The 22,879-nt window shown below is 43.8% G+C and overlaps 2 protein-coding genes across 4 annotated transcripts in view; one reads left to right on the forward strand and one right to left on the reverse strand.

The window, feature by feature from the left end:
- FCF1 (FCF1 rRNA-processing protein) lies at positions 1 to 5,045 on the reverse strand. Its single transcript, XM_071426812.1, has 8 exons — positions 4,993 to 5,045; positions 4,837 to 4,904; positions 4,627 to 4,698; positions 4,200 to 4,348; positions 3,715 to 3,787; positions 3,282 to 3,369; positions 2,735 to 2,829; positions 1 to 627 (listed from the first exon to the last, which is right to left on the reverse strand). The coding sequence occupies exons 1-8, from the start codon at positions 4,993 to 4,995 to the stop codon at positions 579 to 581; spliced, it is 597 nt and encodes a 198-aa protein (XP_071282913.1). The 5' UTR covers positions 4,996 to 5,045; the 3' UTR covers positions 1 to 578.
- AREL1 (apoptosis resistant E3 ubiquitin protein ligase 1) overlaps positions 5,032 to 22,879 on the forward strand; it is a 23,000-nt gene continuing 5,152 nt past the window's right edge. The window contains exons 1-15 of one of the 3 annotated variants that reach the window (XM_071426806.1): positions 5,032 to 5,138; positions 9,999 to 10,260; positions 11,416 to 11,475; positions 12,130 to 12,356; positions 13,971 to 14,208; positions 15,192 to 15,361; positions 15,440 to 15,620; positions 16,314 to 16,561; positions 18,286 to 18,363; positions 18,870 to 19,011; positions 19,421 to 19,542; positions 21,284 to 21,359; positions 21,758 to 21,867; positions 22,385 to 22,564; positions 22,714 to 22,839. In XM_071426806.1, the coding sequence (XP_071282907.1) occupies positions 10,170 to 10,260; positions 11,416 to 11,475; positions 12,130 to 12,356; positions 13,971 to 14,208; positions 15,192 to 15,361; positions 15,440 to 15,620; positions 16,314 to 16,561; positions 18,286 to 18,363; positions 18,870 to 19,011; positions 19,421 to 19,542; positions 21,284 to 21,359; positions 21,758 to 21,867; positions 22,385 to 22,564; positions 22,714 to 22,839 (2,049 nt within the window). In that variant the 5' untranslated portion in view covers positions 5,032 to 5,138; positions 9,999 to 10,169. Of the gene's footprint in view, positions 5,139 to 7,874; positions 8,669 to 9,998; positions 10,261 to 11,415; positions 11,476 to 12,129; positions 12,357 to 13,970; positions 14,209 to 15,191; positions 15,362 to 15,439; positions 15,621 to 16,313; positions 16,562 to 18,285; positions 18,364 to 18,869; positions 19,012 to 19,420; positions 19,543 to 21,283; positions 21,360 to 21,757; positions 21,868 to 22,384; positions 22,565 to 22,713; positions 22,840 to 22,879 lie in introns of those variants that run through there. The other 2 variants (XM_071426810.1, XM_071426807.1) reach the window with 2 other exon arrangements.

Genomic DNA, 22,879 nt, shown 5'->3' on the forward strand with positions numbered 1-22,879 from the left:
TGAGAGGACACTTAAACTTCATTCACTGTGCAGTTGAATAAAAGCCCATCAATTCTGAATTAAAATCTAGACTGCTTGTCCAGAGTAAACCACCAACTGGTGCAGATCTGATGTCTTTTCTGCAGAATGCAGATTCTGATTTGACTGAACAGGTGTGAGGTAGCTTCCCAAAGGAATACCTGTCCCAAAGGTATACTCCAGGTGCAGCAGTAAGAAACTTAAAATCTCTTGTGGTTTCATTCTCAGTCAGTTACATCATCAATATTTAATTCAGAATGCTGAAATCATGTTTTCCAATGGTCCTGATGCAGAGCTAGGCACATTCTTGGTCGTGCTGCCCATATGTTTCCCATATGCTTCTCCCAGCTATAGGTAATCAAACCAAGGCAGAGGAGGGATGAATAAAACCAGACTCTTCAAAATAGCTTTTTCTTAGAAAAACAAGGATAAGAAGTCAGTTTGGTGTTATCCACAGTCCTATGAGCAAAGTTCCAACAAAAGAAGAAAGGAGGAGGGTAGAATCAGAAGGACCCTTGTCCTGGCTCACAGTCTGGGCATTGATGGCTTGACTGGACAGGTTAGAATCGAGGCGCTCCATAATCATCTGGCATCCTCTCAATATTGTACCTGAGAAAGAAGGAAAACTTATGAAAACAACCTACTCTACATTGCTCCCCTCCCCACTGTGGTGGTGTGTCTACCCCCTCTTCCTCCTCAGGGCTGCACTACCACCGCAGGGATACCTGCTAAGCCTTGACCTTTGAGTAATGAGTTAGGTGGTGAAGCATCCCTTGAGCATACCAGGAAGCCTTGCATGACTAAGGTCAGAGAACAGCACTGACTGCACTGGGAACTCCTGTTGCTGGTCTATGGTGAAGGATGAGATTGCCAGTCATCCTCTGACAATCCTATCTAAGTCATGGCCTGAGTGGAATGGTACCAATGTTACCAGAGTTTTGGAAATTCTAGTAGTTACCAATCTGGATTATGGCCAAGGTGTAAAATTTATGCCTGACTAAAAGCAATCATCTTGTGACCCTATAAGCAGTCATCTTAAGTGAGGCCCTTAGAGCTTTCCTGGACTGCCATGGGCTGCACCAGCACCTCTCTCTGAGCAGAAAGCCTCTTGGGCTCAAGGCTGAGATGGCTGAAGGACCATCACTCAAGCCCTGCCTGTTGAGAAATGCAGAGACATTCCATGTTTTTCACTGAAGCTGAGAGGAATTTTTAACTGGTACCTTTATACATTTACCTATACGTCTATGTCAGTGTGCAAGCATGTGAATTAGCTGAAATAATTTTACTGAGTATAGTATGAATATTGCTTCCTGAAAATATAATTAAGTCACTGTTATAATTGTAGTAAACCCTACTGAATCACTTTATAAATGTTAAATTAGTCAATGTTTAAGTGCTTCCAAAATCTAATTAAGACAGAGACTGTTGACCAAGTCTGAGACTAAGATTGGATGTAGCTGCACCTGGATTCCATCAGGAGTTTGGAAAGCAAGGCAATCCTTACAGAACCTTGTGACTCAATGGGAGGGTCATCCTTTGCATTTCTGGTCTCCATCCACAACATTCTAAAGTGATTTTAAGTCAATTTTCCTTTGTATGTTTCATCCATGTAATGATAGAATTTGCTATTAAACTCTGTTAAAGTCACACTGCTACAAGCTTATATTAAAAGCTGCTTTTGCTAGTGTACCTTTGACAGTGATTCTTCAAGTGAACTAAAGCATTCATTTGTGACACCCATGCAGCAACAGGCATACAGGTAAACTGAAGAGTCAATTGTTGCATTTCTATCTGCAGCTCAGATCCCCAGGAAGAAAATTACTACTTCCAAAAGTAAAAAGTCTTCATAAGGTTGCTGTTATTCTTCACCTTAAACTCAGCAATCAGACATCTCAAAAATAGAGAAGGAAAAAACCCTGCAGTTTTGTAAGATTTGATTTTAGAATTTAAGAGCAGATCACCACAGAAAATAAATGTTTAGACATTCAACTTATAATTCACAGAATCATTTAGATTGGAAAAGACCTCCAAGATCACTGAGTCGGGCCTTTGGCTGAATATCACCTTGAGAATTAGACCATGGCACTAAGTGCCATATACAGTTATTTCTTGAACACCCCCAGGGATGCTGACTCCATCACCATCCTTGGCAGCCTTTTCCAAAAGTTCATGGCCACAGTGAATAAGGAGAAAAGGTGTTTTGAGAGAAAAATATTTTGAGCCACATTCTAATTATAGATTAGTTAAAACTTTACATATCTATAGCAATCAAGCTCCTGATTTCCAACATGCTGCACTAGTATCCTTCTGAGTTGGTTTGGTTTTTAGTTAAGAAGCAAATTCAGTCTCTTAGCTGAGGGTACACAAAGCTACCAAACAGAATATGGAACAGGAAGGTTCTTTTCTTCAAGAGCCTGTAGAAAGCATTTGCCGGGTAGTCCTGCTGCTGCTGGTAAGAAAAACTGATCTATGGAAACACTGGCCTTAAGGAAACTACTGCTTCAGGTAAAGACAAGTGAACATGTAGACTGGAATAAAAATGGGTCTGTGACCAGTCTCTTCCCAGCAGTAGCTGTACTTCAACTTCTTTGTAAACACCAGGCCCTTTACTGCAGCCTGCACTACAGACAATGAAGGAGAGAAGTACATGGTGACAGAGCCCCTGTCAGACAAGGATTGCATTGGGCAGAATTCCTCCCTGTCAGGGGGCCCTTACCTGTGCCTGGAAATATACATTATGGGCACTCCAGGGATTTTTCGTATTCTCCGCTTGAGCTCTTTATCCACTGTGGCCACAATGTAACATTTGTGCTGCAAAAAACCAGAAGGCAAGTCAGATTCAACACCAGTGAACCTCAGAAAGGAGTCATGGCTGACCAAACGTTCCTATTCAGTGAGCTCACTGAACACAAGCAGTCTGAGAGTCCTTAGCAAGGCATTACCAGGACTTGTACAGAATTCCACAGCAGACTAATAACGTCCTTCTGCCCACCAAAATAGACTCAAGAAATCTCTGAAACTCTGTCCAGCCTTTCAAGTTGACAGCTTTCCCATCCTAAGTGCTTCCTGATGCTGTCCTATACAACAAGAATGCTCAGGGAAGATAATACCTTGTATAAAATAAAGTTGTGTTAGAACTGAAAATGCCCCTTGGTGAGATTTTATAGTTACTCTGTGGGAAATTTAAGTCAGTCAGTAATTAGGAGGGTTCAGGAATTTTTTGGAATGTTAGAACAGTATAGAAAATGTCAGGAGGGGAATACCTGAGTGACCCTCTGCACCAAGCAGTCGTCGGCGTAGGTTCCTTTGTGCATACATGGCAAGCGTTCAAACCGAGGGTCCTTGGCAATTCTGTGGGGACATAAAAAGCAGCATCACAGCAATCAGACCAGAGAGTACAGTAACACAGTACGGAGGAACAAGAACACCCCTTTCTGTGATATACAGAACATTGTTCTCAAAATAAGGGATGAAGGGATGGAGTAAATGGTAGACAAAGGTCCAGTGAAATGACCTGCAAAAAAAAATGCAATTTGTCTAGTTATTATAAGTTAAGTATTTCTTAGTACCAAGTTCAGGACCCTGCAACAGCCTAACCACCCTCTAGTGCAGAAGCACCAGACACAGCAAGTGTTTCTCATTTATTTATATTAAAGCATTAAGTTCTAGAAACAGAGAAGAACACCCTGCACCTACCTTAATGCCACACGGTACTTCTGTCCTAACTTCTCAATTTCACCCATTACACAATCTGTGATACATGGAATACCTAAATGCAAAAAAAAAGCTCACATTAAAACAAAGCAGTATTTATTCCCAGACCCCTACATACTGCCCACATGCCCCACAAACATCATGGAACTCCATAATGTATTACTTACAGTGACAACTGATAATGTTGCAAGGTGATAAAATGTAGAGCCACCAAGTTTAACCATGCCATGGTAATTTTAGATTTTTAAGCTATTAGTACTCTACCTTTGCTGAGACTAGCATTTAAAAATGTTACTTGACTGAAACCAGAGACATTGCCAGGGTTACCACAGCTCCATGACTATAGCACATATTCTTTTTGCAAGATTTCTGTAATTTTCAGCCAGTGGCATGAGGCTGACAAAGCACATTACGAGCACACTGGCACTGTGTGGTCTGAAGAAGGTATGAGTGGTGCAGAAACTCACACTTGGCATAGAGACAGTCCATCATCGACTGCACTAGGTCCAGTTTGGCCTTGATGGAGAAGTTGATGAAGTTAGTGTCAACCAGGATGTGGTAAGGGGGGCCCAGCTGTGTATTATATTGAAAGAACAAGCAAGAAGGATGCTGGGGCCTGCCATGAAGACAAAGAATTAAAATCAGTTAATTGCATTTAACATCACATCCAATCTTACAACTTGCATAGAATGAAAGAAGGGTAATGAGCAGAAAAACCCATCAGGCCTCCTGCTGCCTCCAAAGCACAATCCTTCGGTTTGGGGCACCACTTCTTCAGACAGTATCGCTCCAGCCTGCAGCACGGCCCTCCCTCCCTCCCTCCCTTCCTCCCTTCCTTCCTCCCTCCCTCCCTTCCTTCCTTCTCTCCCTCTCCAGTGCCTCGGCAGCACTTACACCTCCCGCTCTTTGATGGCACTCGGGTCCTCCTTCTTCTTCACAGGGGCTTTTGCGCGATCCTTCTCTTTACTGCAAACAAACACAGGCATTACCGGGGTACAGGGATGAGGAAGAGCTACCGGCGGCCGAGAGACCTGGGCCGGGACCTCCTCCCGAGCAGGACACGAGGGCGCTCCGGGGCCCGGGCCCAGCCGCAGCCGCACTCACAGGCGCTCGTCCCGGAGGCTGATCATGCGCTTCATGACCGCGTACTTCCGCGCCTTCTTCTGCTTCCCCTGCAAGGACACGGACACACAGCCGCGATCAGCTAAGGAGAGACCCGATCCCAGCCGGAGCCCGCTCCCCAGCCCGCTCCCGGCTCACCATGTCGATCCTGCCGGTCCCGCCGCCGCCGTGTCCCTGGTGCGTCACCGGCCCCGCCCCGGAGCGCGTCACCTCCGGCTGCCAGCGCCGGGCAGCGGCGGCGCGGGGCGGCGACAGCGGGCTCGCGGCCGCCGTCGGAGAGCACGGTAACAGCGGTGTCGCGTTCCCTCCCCGCCACCTCGGGTCCCGGCGCGGGGAACGGGCTCCCGGGGCGGGGGAGCTGCAGCCGCAGCCCTGCCGCCCCGCCGTGACGGGCGTCCCCCGGGGCGACGGCCCCGCTGCCGGCCCGGAGCACCCGCGCTCGGCCTGGTACAGCTGCGGCGGGGTCCCGGCGCGGTCGGCGCGGGATGGCTCCGGGAGGGAGGCGGCAGGGCCGGGGCTCCCGGCGAGCGGGAAGGGCCGGCTCTGCCTGCCCGGCGGCGGCCTCCGGCTCCTCGCTTCGGCTCAGCCCGGCCGTCTGCGCGGCGCTGCGGGTACCGGGGCACGCCGGTAGATGCGGGAGAGCTGTCGCCCCTGGAAGGGCCGTGGGGATTGGTGGCCCCGCCGAGCCCGCCGCTGCTGCGGGCTGGACGGGGAACCGCAGCACCCCAATCGCCCTCCTCCCCATCGTGCTCTCTGTTCAGCAGAGCCGGGACGGTACGGAGGTCTTCAGCCCACCCACCTGAGCTTGCTGGACTGTTTTGGTTTTTTAAGAGTTAATGTAGTAGTGGTGTTGTCGCGTTCTAGTTCATGAACTTCTTAATGAAAAGCAGTGGGTTGTCATCATCTTTAGATCTTACCTATATTTGTGATCAGAAGTCTTAGCGAATGAGCTTAATTTTAGCTGTACTTTATGCAGCCATAATGGTGTAGTCTGCAAACTGTCTTTTCTGCACACGAATGGAAATGTTCTTCAAGTTCTCAGGCCGGGTCGGGGTACTTGATTTCTTGTGCCCTGTGCAGGGAAGGGAGAAGGAAAGGCCTTTCTCATGAAAGCTTCTGGGATTAGTGAGATCTTGTAGCTGTTGGTATCTTCCAAATACAATCGGTTTTAGCTGGTGTGCTGGTCAGAAAAAGCAGCCAATGAGGAATCACTCAGGATTTTTTTCTCTCAGGAGTGGTAACCTCTGTAGAACTGTGACTGATGCTCTGACAATGAGAAAGAAAACGAGACTGAAAGAAATACTGTATTTATTAGGAAAACCACAGCTGAGCTTTCCACCTGAGTGATCATACATAGCTTAACTGTTGGTTGAAGAAATGCAGTTGGTAGAGCTCACATGATGCTGTTCAAGTGACCCTCACTGGTTTGGGAAGAGAAATAATTGAGGAAGAAAGGGGATGATCTGCCTTCCCCACCGATGTGCAGCACGGCAAGTGGCTGAATTTTGTCCTGGCTCAGGAAGCAGATTTGGTGTCAGGATGAGACTGGCCTGAAAGTTGCCATCTGGCTGGCTTGCTGTGTTTGAGGAGGACAGGAGAAGCTGACAGCACTGCTGGTGGTTCATTTGCAATGAAAAGGCCTTAGACTTAAGCAGTTGACAGAAGTCTCTTTTTTATTTGTTTGTTTTCCTGTTGCCACTGTTTTATATAGCTTGTATGTAAATGCATATGACAAATTCCATCCCTAATAAGAGAATGACTGTTTTGTGTAGACACTGACCATAGATGCAGCTTTTGTCCTTGACAGCTGATACTGGATCCTGCTTAGTGCTTTTTGTGCTGACTTTTCAGTTTTCTGTGAATGTATTTTAAAGTTAGGTTCTCACGGGCATTCCTGTTTGTTGGTTTGTGCCTGCTTTACTTAGTGTAAGAAAATACAGTCTCCTTCACTAGAGAATACTCCTCTGTGCGTGGCATGAGACAGACATGCCATTTGTGGTAGACATTTGTGCACATGGATTGAGAGAGATTCTGCACAGAGATAAAGGGTTCTCTTACCTTGATTGGATGAGGTAGTATTAACCTGCAAAAAGGCTTTAAAACAAAATTAAAGATTTGTTGTTAAGAGAAGAACGGCAATTTCTCAGTACACCAAATAAAACCAAGAGGCACAGCAGATTTCCTAGGAGCTCAGTATATCTGTTCTGTATATCATGCTCCTAGCTGGTTTTGTTGCTGTAGCCACATGAATGTGCCATTACTATGTCACAGTTCTTCTTGTGTGTGTTGCACTTGTGCTTCCTTCTGGAGCTCTGCACTGTGTTCCTCTGGCCTCAACTGCAGCAGTAACACAAACTAAATGTATTCTCATTACTGAACTTCCTTTCCTTGCTGACCTGAAGCAACAATGGCACTAATGCAGTTTGTTTTATGATTCCATGCTGTCTACCCTGATTATGTCAGTACTTCTCCCTGAGTCAAACGAAGGTGAAGCTTTCAAATCCCCATTTTCCCTGCAGGTGGCAGGAGACCATCGCTTGCTCTGTCCTTGGATCAAGATTACTAAGACCTGTTGGATAATTCAGCACCTTTTTTTCCAGCCTAGCTATGATGGCACCTTACATTGCCACTTTTCAGAATTTATTTCCCGATTTTTACCCAGTAGTTCTTAGCACAGATACTGTTTTAATTCACATCTGCATTCTGTTGAGTGAGTGGCAGTGTATCTTGGATACCACCCACTTGCAGCTAGGTTCTTTACCTCAATGTATTCCAGCTGCAAGAGCACCCTTAGAGCTGCTGGCAGTGAGTAAGCTGGAAGGAAGTTGATTGTATAACAGCCACTTCATCTCTGGTGACCCCCTAGATGGTGTCTTGTTTACCACGTCATGTAGGGATAATAAAATGACAAATTGCTGTGCTGATTAATTAACATAACTGAGATAACTGATGTGTCCAGCAAGTTCAAAAATTCTGCAAACCAGATCAAGAGTTCAGGTTCCAACAGACTTTAAAAACTGTGAAGTTTAAATGATGGATCTTTCTATACTTGAAAGAGAGGCTGTGTGACACAGAAGGCAAGGAGTTGTGGAGTAAAGCAGAAATAGCTTGAGTAAATGAACCCACAGAGGCAGCTTTGTGGGGTTTTTGTAGTGTGAGGAGACTGGTTCTGGAAGATGCTGGAGGGAGATCTTGTAGATTCCTAATATTGATAAGTTTCTGTGAAATTCCCCAGCTGTGTGGGGAGCAGTCACACACCTTCCACAGACAGGCCAAGCTGGAGGAGAGGAGAGTTTCACCCAGTCATTTGTAGCACATCTTGGATATGTACTGTGAAATAACTAAAATACCAAGGAAATTTCTAGGTCTGTGGTCCTTAACACACAGAAATTTATGAGTTTAGAAAACTGATGCTTTACCTAGGAGGAGAAGGAGAATTTATGCTCTGGGGACTGCAACACGGTTGCAGTGAGGAAAAGTAGAGGAAGGAGGAAAATAGATGAGTGGGTGGGACTTTCCTTGAGATGTGGGTGAGGAAAAGATGTGAAAATCTGGCTGTTTCTGCAGTGCAAAGAAAAAGCTCTGCTCAGGTTTACTGTTTGATTTTCATGTGTGTTAGAAGGGTTTGTAGAAGTGTGTAAAGGCAGCCAGATCTGTATGATTATTGGCATGGAGGGAAATAACAGCCATCTGAAGAGGAAGGCAGAGGAGGGGGAACTAAGGAAGAAGTGACAGCTGAGGTGGTGGCATGGCAGGCGGGAGGAGCACATCACATCCCCAGAAGAGGTGACTATCTTAACAGACAGCTGCCTTGGTGAGCTTGGCTCTGTTTTTTCCATTCTCACTCCCTTAGGTAATCTGTGTTCTGAATGAGCAGATACTGATTGTGTAGGCTCTGTGGTGTTTCTGCTGGCATGTGTCCTGGTTTTTGTGGGCTGCGTCAATCCTTGCTGTTAAATTTTAATTTTTTTTATCTCAATCCTGACAGTAAACTGTAATTTAGTGGATAGTGCTGCTGAAGCTGAAATCCCTTATAAGGATTTCAATTTCCTGAATATCTAAAACAACAGTACCAAACCCAAAATCTAGTTTGCTTTGTGGTTCAAGAATTCTGAAAAACTTTCTTTTATTTTGAGGCTTGACTACAAATAGCCCTTTAAATCTGGGCAAAATTGGTTTGAGAATAGCATATAGCATTTTGTTGGGTATGAAGACTTGAAGGGCTACCTGATTATAGAATGGTTTGGCTTGGAAGAGACCTTAAAGATCATTTGATTCCAACTCCCCTGACATGGGCAGGGATTCCTTCCACTAGAGCAGGCTGTTAAAGCCCCATGCAAGTTGGTCATGAACACTTCCAAGGAGGAGGCAGCCACAACTTCTCTGGGCAACCTGATCTGGTTCTTCACTACTCATATTGAAGAATTTCTTCCTTATATCTAATCTAAACCTACCCTCTTTCAGTTTGAAGTCCTTCCCTTTGTCCTATCACTACATACCCTTGTAAGAAATCCCTCTGATCTTCTAGTACAGGGGACAGTTCTTCATTCTCTCAGTCTCTGCATTTGTCTTCTGTGACTTGGTTGGTATGGCTGGAGCAGTTGCTGGTGAAGACTGAGGGGGAAAAGTTGTTGAGTACCTCAGCCTTCTCATTGTCCTGGGTAACCAGGTCTCCTGTTTCCTTCTGGAGGGGGTACATGTTTTCCCTAGTCTTTCTTTGTCACCAATGTACCTATAGAAAGTTTTCATGGAGCCCTTGATATCCCTGGCAAGGTTTAGTTCTATCAGGGCTTTAGCTCTTCTAACCTGATCCTTGGCTGCTGAGATAGTCTCTCTGTATTCCTTCTAGGCTATCAGTTCTTGCTTCCAGCTCCATGAAACCTATGGAAGCAAGGATGTGTTTTGTTCTGTCTTAAATGTGCTAGTTTTAGGGGGTCATGTAATGAAATGAGATTGTGACAGATAGAGGTTGAGGATGTGATGAAGCTTTGCACCTCATCAGCAGTGGTGCTTTTATAGCACCTCTCATGGATTTGATGTCTAGTGATGCTCTTGCATCTTGCACCTCTCATGTGTTTCTGCTTGCTAGATTTATCCACAATGTAGACATCTAACATTTCTCTCTCCTTTTTTTGCTTTTTCAGGAAACCTAGCAAACTGCAGGCTAAAGGAAACAGCACTGCAGGACAACGCTTTTTCCACAAAGAGGAAGAAACTGCTGTGCTCAAGTCCTTATTTTGCAGCAGTGATTCTGTGATGCCAGTTCCAAGAGTTACCCTTTCTGTGATAATCTTCTCTATGGCCTCTTCTTGCTGATGTCTGTCCCAGTTCTGGGCACAAAGCGGAAGGATGCTGAAGAATGGATACCTTCTTTTTGGCTTTTAGAACATGGGCACTTGTGTAAAGGTATGTGGTTGCTCTGTGGTTGGAGGGCTGGACTATGTGCCGAGGCCAGCAAAGGGGATTTGCTGGGCTAGAAAGTTGTGGCTATTGTTGGGGGGAAATACCTGGTTTAAGCTTTCTGCATGCTGATGTCTGTTATTGCTGCTGTTGAGATGACTGATGAATAACTCCCCTTTTGTGTTTGTTTAAAAAAAAAAAAAGGCAGCTTGAATGCACAATGTAGCTTCTCACTAACTGAATGGTGACATGGTGAGCTATATTGTATGCATTACTGTATGCCAAATCCTTTGTCTAATTGTCACACGTGTTCCTTGCTGCTGCTCTTGTTCCATCTGTCAGCTATGTCTTATCAACCCTACAGCATGATGTTCTGGGTGTGGTATTTTTACTACATGTTTGTTTAGCAGTCCCCTCAGTGAAAACTTGAGTCTAGATTGGTGTCTCTTAAAATTGCTGTGAACTTAATAGTGTACAAACAGAAGGTTTAAGCTTTTGTGTTGATCAGTGAGAGTTTTCAGCAGAGAAGCTCCACTTCACAGAAGTGAGAAGGGGACTCTTTTCCAGTTGCATTCATATGTTCTGTAGTAGACTTGCAGGGCAAAAATAGGTTCACTGCTGCCCTAGAAGGATTTTGTTTGTTCTGAACAAATGGAGATGGTCTTGTCTGCAACTCTTTTATTCTATAGCTTTTTCTTCCAAGGTTGTTGGTTAAGGTTCAGCCTGTCCATTTTGGTGGTGGCTCTGTAACGTATGCTTTCGTATCAGAGTAGAAAATAACTTCACGGCTTGCAAGTAGCTGTGACAGTTTGGATGAGTGGCTTTGGCCACTGTTGTTGGAGTTGGTGATCCTGCAAAAAATATCTCCTTCCTGCAGAGCCTTACCCAGAGCCTCCTCTCACTGTTTTCAGAGGGATGATATGTTCTCCTCCTTATAGATCCCTGAATCTGAATGGGAATCTGTTACGGAGGGAGAACTGTTAATTGTAGCACATTGTGCTGTTCGCATATTTCAATCTTATGGAATGATGCTTTAGGGATGTCCTTGGAGAGGAAGACAAGTGATCAATAGGCATTTTTTTCTGAGGAACCATAGATGAAATTTAGTCCAGTGTGTGTGAGGAAGTCACTAGACTGGACTTGGCCTATTTTGTGTTCTAGATGCAGCTGTGATCCTCGGCTGTGTGTCTCACCGAAGGGACCTGATGTTTTACATTATTGGTAAGTGAAGGAAAGGCTGCCACTGTATTTGATGACCTCTCCATAGGCTTTAGAAGGGTTTCTTGAAAGCCTTTGATTTAATTTTAGTTCAGAGTTTACCTAACAAACATGAAGTTACTGTCACCCCACACTGTGCCCTCCACCTGGCAGATTTGCCTCTCGACCATTCTTCTTGATCCTTTCATTGGCCTAATTCCTAAGCCATCCCCTTACTCTTTCTTTTGAGAGCTAGTGGAGGGTTGTTGCCTCTGCCATGCTTCTTAATCCAGCCATAATGTGATGTGCAGAAGTTGTCTGCTTATCTGTTTCCCTTAAAGGAATCTCTGTAGTTCTAACTTGCAACTTGAAGGGAATTCCATGTCTCTGTTGGGATGTCTGCAGGCCTTACCTGAAACTCTCTACCACCTTTAACTATTTCCTTTGTTTGCAGTCATTTGCAGAGTTTTAAGAGACTTGATATTTTCTAACCTTACTTGTATCATAACACAGACCATAAATGTTCACACACAATAGCATCTGCCTTAAATACCTAATTTGCATTTGAGTAGAATACCATTAACAGAAAGGTATCTTTGGCTGATGCAGAGGGGATTTTAGAGCGTGACTCAGCCACCTTGGCTTCTGCAACCACCCTTTGTTCTCTCCCTGCTGCAGGTGGGATCACAGTGTCTGTTGTAGCTTTCTTCTTCACCATTAAGTTCCTCTTTGAACTTGCCGCACGTATCGTCAGCTTCCTTCAGCATGAGGACCGGGAGCGCCGAGGGGAGCGGACCATTTATGACTACGTGCGAGGCAACTACTTGGATCCCCGGTCCTGCAAGATCTCCTGGGATTGGAAGGACCCCTATGAGGTGGGCCATAGCATGGCCTTCCGAGTGCATGTAAGGCAATATTTTTGTTTCCATGCAGCTTTGTGGGCAGGAACTCAGAGGTCTGAGTTAGGGGTGGGCTCTTCAAATGTTTTTTTTGTTGTTGTTGGGGCTAAGCCAGATGTAACTGAGGAGTAACTGGCAAGCTATATGTTTATGTCTTCTACTCTGTTACAATGTTGCAAATCTCTGTAAGTGTATATTTGAGGTTTGCGCTTCTTAAAGTCTAATCTCCCTCTCTTCAGAATCCTCTGAAGAGCCAGAGGAGACCGGGTTTGTCCTGACTGCTGCTTCCTTTACTGGGAAGTGAGTAGGCTGAGCCTTGCCTTCAACAAACATGGTGCTATCTTTTGGTTGTGCAGCTGAAGTTGAGGGTGTGGGAATGGGCATTTTACCAACCCAAGAGCTGTAAAGCTTCATGGCCCCTCTCCATTAGCTGCAAAATGGGTTTTTATTCTGTCAGACCTGGAAAAACCTGCAAGGACTCTTGTTTCCCTCTAATCCCAAAAGGCCAAGTCTAGGGGAAGTAAGCTGAGTGGACACAAAGAGTTTGGAGCTATGTGGAGAAAGCTTGAGCAACTTGAAAGGTTTTGTTTGGCTTGTGTGCCTATCTTTCTATCCCACCTTCCCATCCAGGAGGGTATCAAAATAAGAAGAAAGGTTCAGCTAGGTTGCCATACCCATCCCTCTTGGGAAGGTCTAACTCCAGGGCGCAGGCAGTGAAAAAAGCTGGGGGGAAAGGGACTTGTTCCGTTCCTATTATTTAAATTTGTTTCCTTCACCTTGCTGACACTCATGAACCTTTCCACTTCATGCTTGTGTGCCATTTGCTTGGCCCTTTATTCATCAACAGTAGCTTTGCATACACTAGTTTCTCCTGATGTCAGTCAAGATGCAAACAACTTCAGGCCCACACCCTCCCTTACTTTGAAATGGGAAATAATAATAATTTTTTCCTGACCGCATTCTGCTGATTGCAGATGGTAGGCAGCCTCTGGCCAACAAGCTGCTGGCTCTTGAAGAGCCACTCATACAGAGTTTCAAGGTTTAATTCTTTTCATGTAAGGAACTAGTGGTTGAGGTGTATTACCTTCTGAAATTGCCCAGGAGATCACTTTGGTGATTGAACTGCCTGTGATTTTATCTAACGGGTTGTTTTCATTACGATGCTTCTTAGCAGTAAAGATTGGGTCAGCTCCTTAGGTCAGCATCTTCATCACACTGTTTCCTGTAACAAGTTGGTAAGAGTTTTTTCAGAGCTTAGCTGTACAAATGAACAAGATCTGCTTGTTTCTCTGAAAGGGTATGGCTTTACTTTTTTCCTTTTGCTAGTGGGTTCTCATGATTTCTGCTCTAACATTGCACTACAAGTGCAGATGGGAAATGCCTAGAGGCATATTCTTTTCAGGGCATGCATGTGAACCCCAGCACAAAAGAGAATGGGGCTGTTCAATGCCCACTTGTCCTTGTTCATTTTGGAGAACACAGTCTGTGTGACAGAGCTGTGTATTAATTATTTTTCTTTTTCTCAGCTGAGGTACTTGCCCTTTCCTAAGGCAACTTGTTTTCTCTTCCTCTGTGCGCTGTATGTTCTTGCTGACCTGGACTTCTCTGTTTCCCATGCAGTTATTCTATAAAAATGGGCAACCCTTCCCTGCTCACCGGCCTGTGGGGCTGCAAGTTCACATCTGCCATGTGGAGTTAGCAATTGATATTCCTGTAACCCAGGAAGTTCTTCAAGAGCCCAATTCCAATGTGGTGAAAGTGGCTTTCACTGTGCGCAGGGCTGGGAGATACAAAATCACTGTAAAACTCGGTGGCTTGAATGTGGCCTACAGCCCCTACTACAAGGTTTTTCAGCCAGGTAAGATCTAAGTGGCCCTGTAATGATTCAAAGTAGATTTGGAGGTATTGGAGGCCCTTAGGTAAATGTGTTTCCAGCTAAAAGAGGTAGGTGACAGGGAAAGGGTTACCCTTCACCATTTTCCTCCTGCCATGTGTGGATCCCAGCAACAGACCCATGAGTAAAACATACTCGTGACTACCAGTACATAACAAAACAGAAACTGCTTTACAGAACGAGTCATTAGTGCTACTTCAAATCCCTATCCACTTCTGTCACATTCTCCATTTTGCAGTTACTTCTTCATAATCCATCTAGTAGTCAGAGAGTGCTTTTGTGAAAATATTGAGTAATTTGTATCTGAGTTGGAGATGCTGTCATAATTTGCCTCTTCTTTTTCTGAACACCCTACTCTATTCTTGAAAGCTTCTGGAGCAGCTGATACCTTTGATTACACACTTAAAAACATTTCCTTTTTATCCATCTAAAATTTGTTTTCTTCTACTTCTGATTTTTTGACCCCCCTTGGCTTCTTTTATGTTTCATGTACATGTCATTGAAAGGACCTCTATTCATTGCTTTGTGAATAGATACAAAGCTTGCTAAAATATCCCTTCAGAAACAAGAAGCTTAGGTTTAACCCAAATAAATTTTGTTTGGTAAGCTGCATTTGCAGGTTTTCTTAGGTGTCAGCTAGCTTATATTTTGTATGTACAGTGGGAGCAAGTTCCTGAGCAGAAAGTTGGAATGGTGGAAAAGCATTCTTTAGAGGACTAGTAACTTAGTTTGCTTAATTAGTATTAACTCTCTGATCCCAGGCACACTCTGTGCGCTACAACATATACTTCAGTGCTCAGATACTTTGCTTTTTTAATGTAGGGGCACAGAATGTGTTTAGATTTGATTCATTTTCAAGGGTATTGTGCCCCTAGTTGCTTTTCTTTTGCTTTTTGTAGCTTTACCTTGGAATTTATTTGACTCTAAATTATTGTTGTCTGCTTCAGGAATGGTTGTTCCCTCCAAAACCAAAATTGTCTGCCATTTCTCCACTCTGGTGCTGACCTGTGGGCAGCAGCACACTCTGCAGATAGCTCCCAGAGATGAGTATGACAATCCCACCAGCAATTCTGTGTCCTTGATAGATGAGCACAATTACAGCCTCTCCATCCATGAGGTGAGTGCAACCTCACCCCTTGCTGCTTGTCTTCAGGTGAGCTGGAGAGCTCCTTTTATTAGTTTGTTTTCTGTTTAGCTGGGGCCTCAAGAAGAAGAGAGCTCTGATGTGGTGTTTGAGAAGTCTGTGGTGTCCAATCGGCAGACCTGTGAGGTGTTCTTCCGACTCACCTTGCACTCCAGGGGCTGTTTCCATGCCTGCATCTCCTACCAGAACCAGCCCATAAGCAATGGTGATTTTGACATCATTGTTCTAAGTGGTGAGTCCAGACCTAATCAGTATTCCTTCCCCAGATGTCCTCTTGCAATGTGCTTTGCACACTCAGGTAGCAGATATATCTGTGGCTTCCCTGCAGGCTGGCCATGCTTACTTGCTAAAGGAAAGCCTATTCATTTAAAAATATTAAGGTAAATGAATTTACTTCTAACAAGGGAGGTCTCTGCGAGCTGATACTTTCTGATCCATCAGCAGATAAAAAGAAGTGTTTTTCCCCTATTTCAGGAGGTTTACCTCTGAAATTAGGCAATTTTTATTGCTTGCAAGTAGTTGGTATCTGAGCCAGTCATGTATTGTATGTTAAGTTATATGGAGGAAGAACACCACATGTAACCTACGTGTTTTTTGGGTTTTTTTTACAATGCTGTAATTCCTGGTTTCTTCAGGGGTCAGCCAGGCTTCAGTGTGGCTGTCAAGTGGCTGTACCTTCAGGCTGGTGCTTTGAAAGGGAGGTTCTCTATGCCTTTTTTTTCAACCAGTCACTAACAGACAAACAGCCATCTTTAATCCCACTGCTGGGTTCTCTTTATCAAAATTTCACTTGACCAGGTTTTCCTTTGGATATATAACCTTTTCTTTAAAATCATAGTCACTGATTTGGTGGTGGCCTGCGCATTCTTTTTCATTTTTGTCTCCATTAGGATTTACACAACTCTTTCATGTCTATTTCCCTCAGAGAATGAAAAGAACATTGTAGAACGCAATGTGTCCACCTCAGGTGTCAGTATTTATTTTGAAGCTTACCTTTACGATGCTCCTAGTTACACCAACACTCAGTGGCAACTCCCACCAGTGCACCTGAGCTCCTCCCAGCGCCGTCCCTCCACTGCCATCGAGGATGAAGATGAAGATTCTCCTTCTGACAGCCAGACCCCCGAGAAAGTGAAGAAGCCTAAAAAAGTCTACTGCTATGTGTCACCTAAGGTAGATATCAGAAAGTTGCCACATTTGAGTGCATGTTTAAAGTATGCTGAAACTGAAGAGCTTCCTTGTGCTCTATATCTTAGCTCCAGATTCAGGTGCCTCAGATGTGGTTAAATAAAAGTTTGCTTATGGCAAACATGGAGCTTGTGACTGAGAATAATGTTAAAATAAGCCTTGGAAGTTTTAGGAGTGTGTTTTAGAACTTGAAGCTTTAAGATTGTGTTTTCAGATTTTAGGATCTTTCTAGGTCTGATCCAAGTCCTAATGGAAATTTTCTTGCTGGTTGTTCAATAGATATTCTGTTTGCCTTTCCTTTGCTTTTCTCAGGTCACACCTGCAATTCCTATTCTCAGTTTCTGATACCTGTGAATTTCAACTTAAGAGAATCTCACCTTCTCAGATTTTATGTCTTTGTCTTGCTTCTGGAATGTTTTGCTGAAAAGGGAAAAAATGGTCAGAGAACAAAGAGTAAATTCCTAAGTAGAAGAAACAGGAGAAACTGAGGGTTGTCTTATAATAAGAATATGTTAACAGTAACTATTTTCCATTATTATTGCCTAAAAGCATTCAGAAACTGGAAAGAAAATATCTCTAAATCTAATAATGCATTTAAATTCATTTTGTTCATCTATCTTTTCAAATGCATTCTGAAAAATGCAGTGATAAATACCAAAGTGAAAGACTAATCCAGGAATTGCTTTCTTGCCAAAGGGAGAAAGAGGGCTGGGAAACAGTTGCAGGATGGAGGGAGCTGCTAGAGATTTCTCAATCTGTGCTGCACATGGCTCTAAGAACTGACTTTGAGTGCTATGTCCTTGTGAGCTCAGCATCCTTTCACCCTTGGTGTACTGTTTTGGACTTCCATACTCTTTCCTATTGCATTACCTGGTAAAGTAGATCACCAGAAGTGGGTACTGTTAGAAGCTCCCTTTAGGTGCCAAAGTTGTTAATGTGATTCTTAGCCTTGCATAATTGTATCCCTGGATGTCTCTATGTATAGAAACAGCAGAAAATTGTTACCATGCTGCTATTTTAAAGAGTTGCTACTCATATTTGGCTTGTTTGTGGACAAATGCTGATGGTCAGCTTTTCCAGTCATTGCAGGTAGGAAGGGTTTGTGCAGGAAATGGTTTTCTTTTGTCTAAAGATGCTAAAATTTCATCTTAACTTGCTCTCCAGAAGACAGGAGTTGTGCAGTTAGTCAATTGTTCTGGCAGAAATACACTGAGAGTAAATTTCTGCAAATCTCATGGATTTAGCAATTGCAAGTACTTTTTAAAAGATGTTTAAAATGATAATGAAAACTGGGGAGTGGTAGGAGTAGTCTGTTGGTGCGACTTTTGGTAAGACCTTTTTGTCAGTGCGTTACAATCTTGTCCTGAATTCAGCTTCTCAAGTGTACTTAAGATTACTTTCCAATGAGGTGGAAAGTAATCTTGGTGACGTTCTGCTGAGCACAGTAGCTTACTGCTGTAAAATCTGTGTCGTGTTGGCATCCCACACGCGTCATGAATGCACGCAGTCAAGTCTTACTGACAAGTTGCTTCCACGTCTGTGGAGCTTTAAAGCTTTTCTCAAGTATTGTTCCAAATGCTGCAGAAGCCTGTTCCTGGTGTTGAAGGGAGGTGTAGCCTTATATATCTGTCCTCTGCCTCATGTGTTTCAGGGACAACCCTTAACAGATGTGTAACATTTAACATTTTCTTTTCCTTGTGGTTACTCAGCAATTCTCAGTGAAAGAATTTTACCTGAAGATCATTCCATGGCGCCTTTTCACCTTTAGAGTGTGCCCTGGCACAAAGGTGAGCCTCTTTCCACATACCTGTCACTGCACCTCCATGCTGTTAGCTTGTCATCCTTGTGAATCAAAGTCTGTTTTTTCCTTTTGAATGGAAGGGCTTCCACCCACAGAACAACATTGTGTGGCATAAATTTCAACTCTGCAATTCCCTCTCACTGCATAAGGTTTGCTAATATTTGTGACTAGGTGCCAGTCCTATCACTCTTTCCTGCCTTTGTCCCAATGCTAGGCAGAAATCTTGATTCCTTTGTATTTTTCTTGGTTATTTTCCTCATAACCTTCCTAAAATGCTGTGATTGTGTCCATTGAAGCCCTCAGAATTGTGTGTGAAGTTTAAAGCAGCTTCCTAAATGGAGTCTGGATGCTTGAAATAGTTTTCCTGTTAACTGCATACATGTCAGGGAGCAGAGAAAGTCTTAAAAGCACAGGTGGTGTTGCTCTGTCTGCTGAACATACTGTGCCTTCTCCATGATGGGTTTATCCTTTCTTGCATCTTTTTGCTGCTAGTTTTCATACCTTGGTCCTGATCCTGTGCACAAATTACTGACACTGGTGGTGGATGATGGAATCCAACCCCCCGTGGAGCTCAGCTGCAAGGAGAGGAACATCTTGGCAGCCACTTTCATTCGCTCTCTGCATAAAAACATAGGTAAAGGGACAGTGAGGTGGGTACAGTAGTCAGGAAGTTAGCACTTGGGTCTGCTAGTTTCCCTGGGGAATAAAGATTGCTGGCACTGAATGACTTCTGATGAGAACTCTGGTTCCTGGAGTATCATGCTCTGTTCCTATTGGTGCTTCCAGTAAATGTACTTCATCACAGCAGCTGTTCCTTTTCAGCTTGGCTTCCCTGTCAGGCTCTTTGAAAGTGCACCTTTGAGTATGAATACCACCAGCAAGATTAATTGCAAAACTACCTTGAGAGTTCTGTCTCCAAACCTTGCCATGGTAAATGTACTTTTGGGCTGTAAAGCTGATCTGTGCAGTTAATCTTAGGAGTGCTCTGCGGGTGTTTGAGGTGTTGACATCTCAGGCCTCACCCAAGTTGTCACTCTTCTTAGGAGGCTCTGAAACCTTCCAAGACAAAGTGAACTTCTTTCAGCGAGAGCTACGTCAGGTGCACATGAAAAGACCTCACTCGAAGGTCACGCTGAAGGTCAGCCGCCACTGCCTGCTGGAGTCGGTGAGTGAATGAGTCCTTTTACCTTAGCCAGGGCTTCCTCCATCCTTCTTATTCTGCTCAGGGCCTAAAGAAGTGCCAGATTCCAGACTGGAATTTGCTAGGGCAGCCTACTGAAAATGGTTAGTCCCTCTGTTTCAAGGCAGATGCCAGCAGGCAGCTCTAGAAGGAGTTGTTAAACGTGGGAAAGGACTGCTCAGGGAGGTTGTGGAGTCACCATCCTTGGAAGTGTTCAAGAAATGCCTGCATGTAGCACTTAGTGCCATGGTCTAGTTGACAATCCAGGGACCAGTCAAAGGTTAGAATTGATGATCTCAGAAGTTTTTTCCCAACTTGAGTGATTCTGTAAAAGGATTCATAGGCTGCAAAAGCAGGAAATCTACTCATGCTACTCTGTCCCTACTTCACATTGGAACTCGAGGCCTGGAGAGGGACTGTCTACCTGGACTAGAAATGGGAGCAGAACACAGAGCTCCTGAGTCTTTATCTACTGTTTTTCTGGCACACAGCCATTCAGCAAGATAAGCTGTCAAGTCAGATGTTCCTGAGCTGCATGCAATGAAACTCTTGCATCAACAGGCTACTAGTAGTGGTTCAGAGTGATGATAAAATATTCTATAGAGTCCCTTAATAAAATCTTCACCATGTCTGACCTGAAGTGTTGTGTTTCCAAAATAGAGCTTAGTCATTCATATAATGCAGTTCTTAAGTGACATTCTAAATACTTTGTATGCTGGGGAATCAGTTATCCTGACTTATTGTTTCCCCCTGTGTCTCACAACAGTAATGTTGCAAAGATGGAAAGAACATTTCTGAGGAAAACAGGAGTGGCTGGGATTTCCCTTGATTTATACTCAGCAAATTTGTGTTTCAGAATATTTTCTGCATGTTCCAGCTTGCAGTGTTTATGAGATTATGTTTCAGTTAATAGCTTGGACAAAATTACTTCATTTCTAAACAGTATTTCCATTACTACTTTTTCCTGTTATTTTGGAAATTCCTGCCCTGTCTTGAGCATTGTTACAGTCTAGTAAGACAAAATAAATCTAGTGCCATAATTATAATGATGATGATAATAACAATAAAAATAAATATAAGCTTTAGTGACCAAGGTTGATAGGCACAATGGATGTGTTTAGTCCAGAGGTGTGAGTAGCATGATGCTCTAACCTGTTTGAGGATAAACCAAGCCAAAACTACCTGTATGACTGAAGACTACCATGTAGCTTTTAAAATTTCCTCTAACTGGAGTCCAGAATTAGGGCACTGGAAATTTTAGGCACTTGGGGTATTTTATTACTTTTTGCATCGTGACTTGCTGTAAGTATGAACTCAGTAATTCTCTTCAAGCTATTTTGTAGTGCTCTTTGAAACACTCCTATTTTAAATCTAATTCGTGGGCTGAAAGTGCTTTACAGAAATTGCTCCTTCCCACAGGCATTTTAATACTTCAAACAATACTTTACTGCAGCCTTGAGAGTGATATTTCTGTGCTAAGACCTCACACTGGTTTTAAGATGAGCTGTATTTTATGTGGGTAATGTCTCATAACAGAAAATGAGGAATTGGTTTTGTGGCTTTGTCAGATAAGAATTAGACCTTAGGTGTTTCTAATTTTTACTTTTTATACTTTCAAGTGCTAGGCTATTGGGGTTTTGTGTTTGCCCATTCAATGTACAGGACTGCATATTGGGTATGGGGTGCCAAGCAGTAACGGTTGTTGCTATTTTCTTCTGTTTTTCAGTCATTTAAAGCAACACGAAATTTTTCTGTTTCTGACTGGAGCAAAAACTTTGAAGTGGTTTTTCAGGATGAAGAAGGTGAGTTATCCTGTGAATAGAAATGCAGAGGAAGCAAAAGGAATGATGGCGGAGTAGTTTTAGTCTGAAATTCTTGTGGCTTTCCAGCCCTTTGATTTTCTCACAGATGTTAGTGAATTATCCTGCTGGTGCTATTCTAGAGCTACTTCACACAGGGACTTGAAGCCTTATGTAAATCCTGTCCCTTTAGCCCTAAAAAAACCCCAACCAAACAAAAAAAAACAACTAGGAGTAGGTCTTGGAGAAGAACCTATAGTTTTGCAGTCCCTGCTTATTGCCATGTTGCTACAGAGCTGTTCATTGTGATGAACTCTTGTGTTGGGTAATACTGAACAGCATGCATGAAACTCTTGAACTGGTGACCCAGTTTGGATGACCAAGCTTGTTTTATTTTGTAGCTCTGGACTGGGGAGGTCCACGCAGAGAGTGGTTTGAGCTCATTTGTAAGGCATTATTTGATACCACCAATCAACTGTTTACTCGCTTTAGTGATAACAACCAGGCCTTGGTGAGTGTATAGTTCCTATGCTGAATGCACAGAAATGTGACCACTGATGGTTAAACAATGCTGCTGTTAAATGCTGTGCAACACTGTGCTACCTTACTCTTCTTTAGATTGCTTCCATAATCACTTTCAGTGCCTTTCTCAAAGCTTTGCTTAATGATCTTAACCCACTGAAGCATCAAAGAACTGGCTGGATGAGCAGTAAAGGGTGGCAAGTCAGCAGGGAAGGCTGGATTTCTGGGCAAGAGGAGGTGACATCAAAATGTTTAGAGGTTTTGTTGGGTCTGAATATTTCAGAATCCACTTCTGCTCTCATACAGCTTCTTTCCTGTGCATGTGAAACATTTCACGTTCCTCTTACACAGGCTTAGGCATTTTATTTCTAATGCTTGGCTTAGAGGACATTACACTAAAGCTCCTTGGCCAGCTTGAGAGATGTAGTGAGCTGAAATGATCCCATATTTGCTATTTGTGCTGGTCAGTCTGGCAGCTGGATATTTCGTTTGCTGTTTCTTTGCAGGTGCATCCAAACCCGGGGCGCCCCACGTATTTACGACTCAAAGTCTATGAGTTCGCCGGCCGCCTGGTGGGGAAGTGTCTGTATGAGTCATCTCTGGGCGGGGCTTACAAACAGCTGGTCCGGGCTCGCTTCACCCGCTCCTTCCTGGCTCAGATCATAGGACTTCGCATGCATTACAAGGTAAAGCTGCCCAGCCCTGTCTGAAGCCTGTGCTGGTTTGGGGAGAAGTTGAATGTTGGTGTAGTAGCAGACGCAGAATTCTGGCTAACAATGTAAGGGGTTTTTTTATTCTTCCTTCTATGCCCTTGCTTTCTTACTCTTTCACACAGTATTTTGAAACAGATGACCCAGAATTCTATAAATCCAAAGTGTGCTTCATACTGAACAATGATGTGAGTGAGATGGACCTGGTCTTTGCTGAAGAGAAGTATAGCAAAACAGGACAGCTGGAGAAGGTGAGGGAAGCAATTCCTGAAAGTGGGAAGGTTTAACCCC

The sequence above is a fragment of the Agelaius tricolor genome, unplaced genomic scaffold (genome assembly GCF_023055355.1).
Source record: "Agelaius tricolor isolate 1412-34295 unplaced genomic scaffold, bAgeTri1.0.p SCAF_5, whole genome shotgun sequence".
NCBI lineage: Eukaryota > Metazoa > Chordata > Aves > Passeriformes > Icteridae > Agelaius > Agelaius tricolor.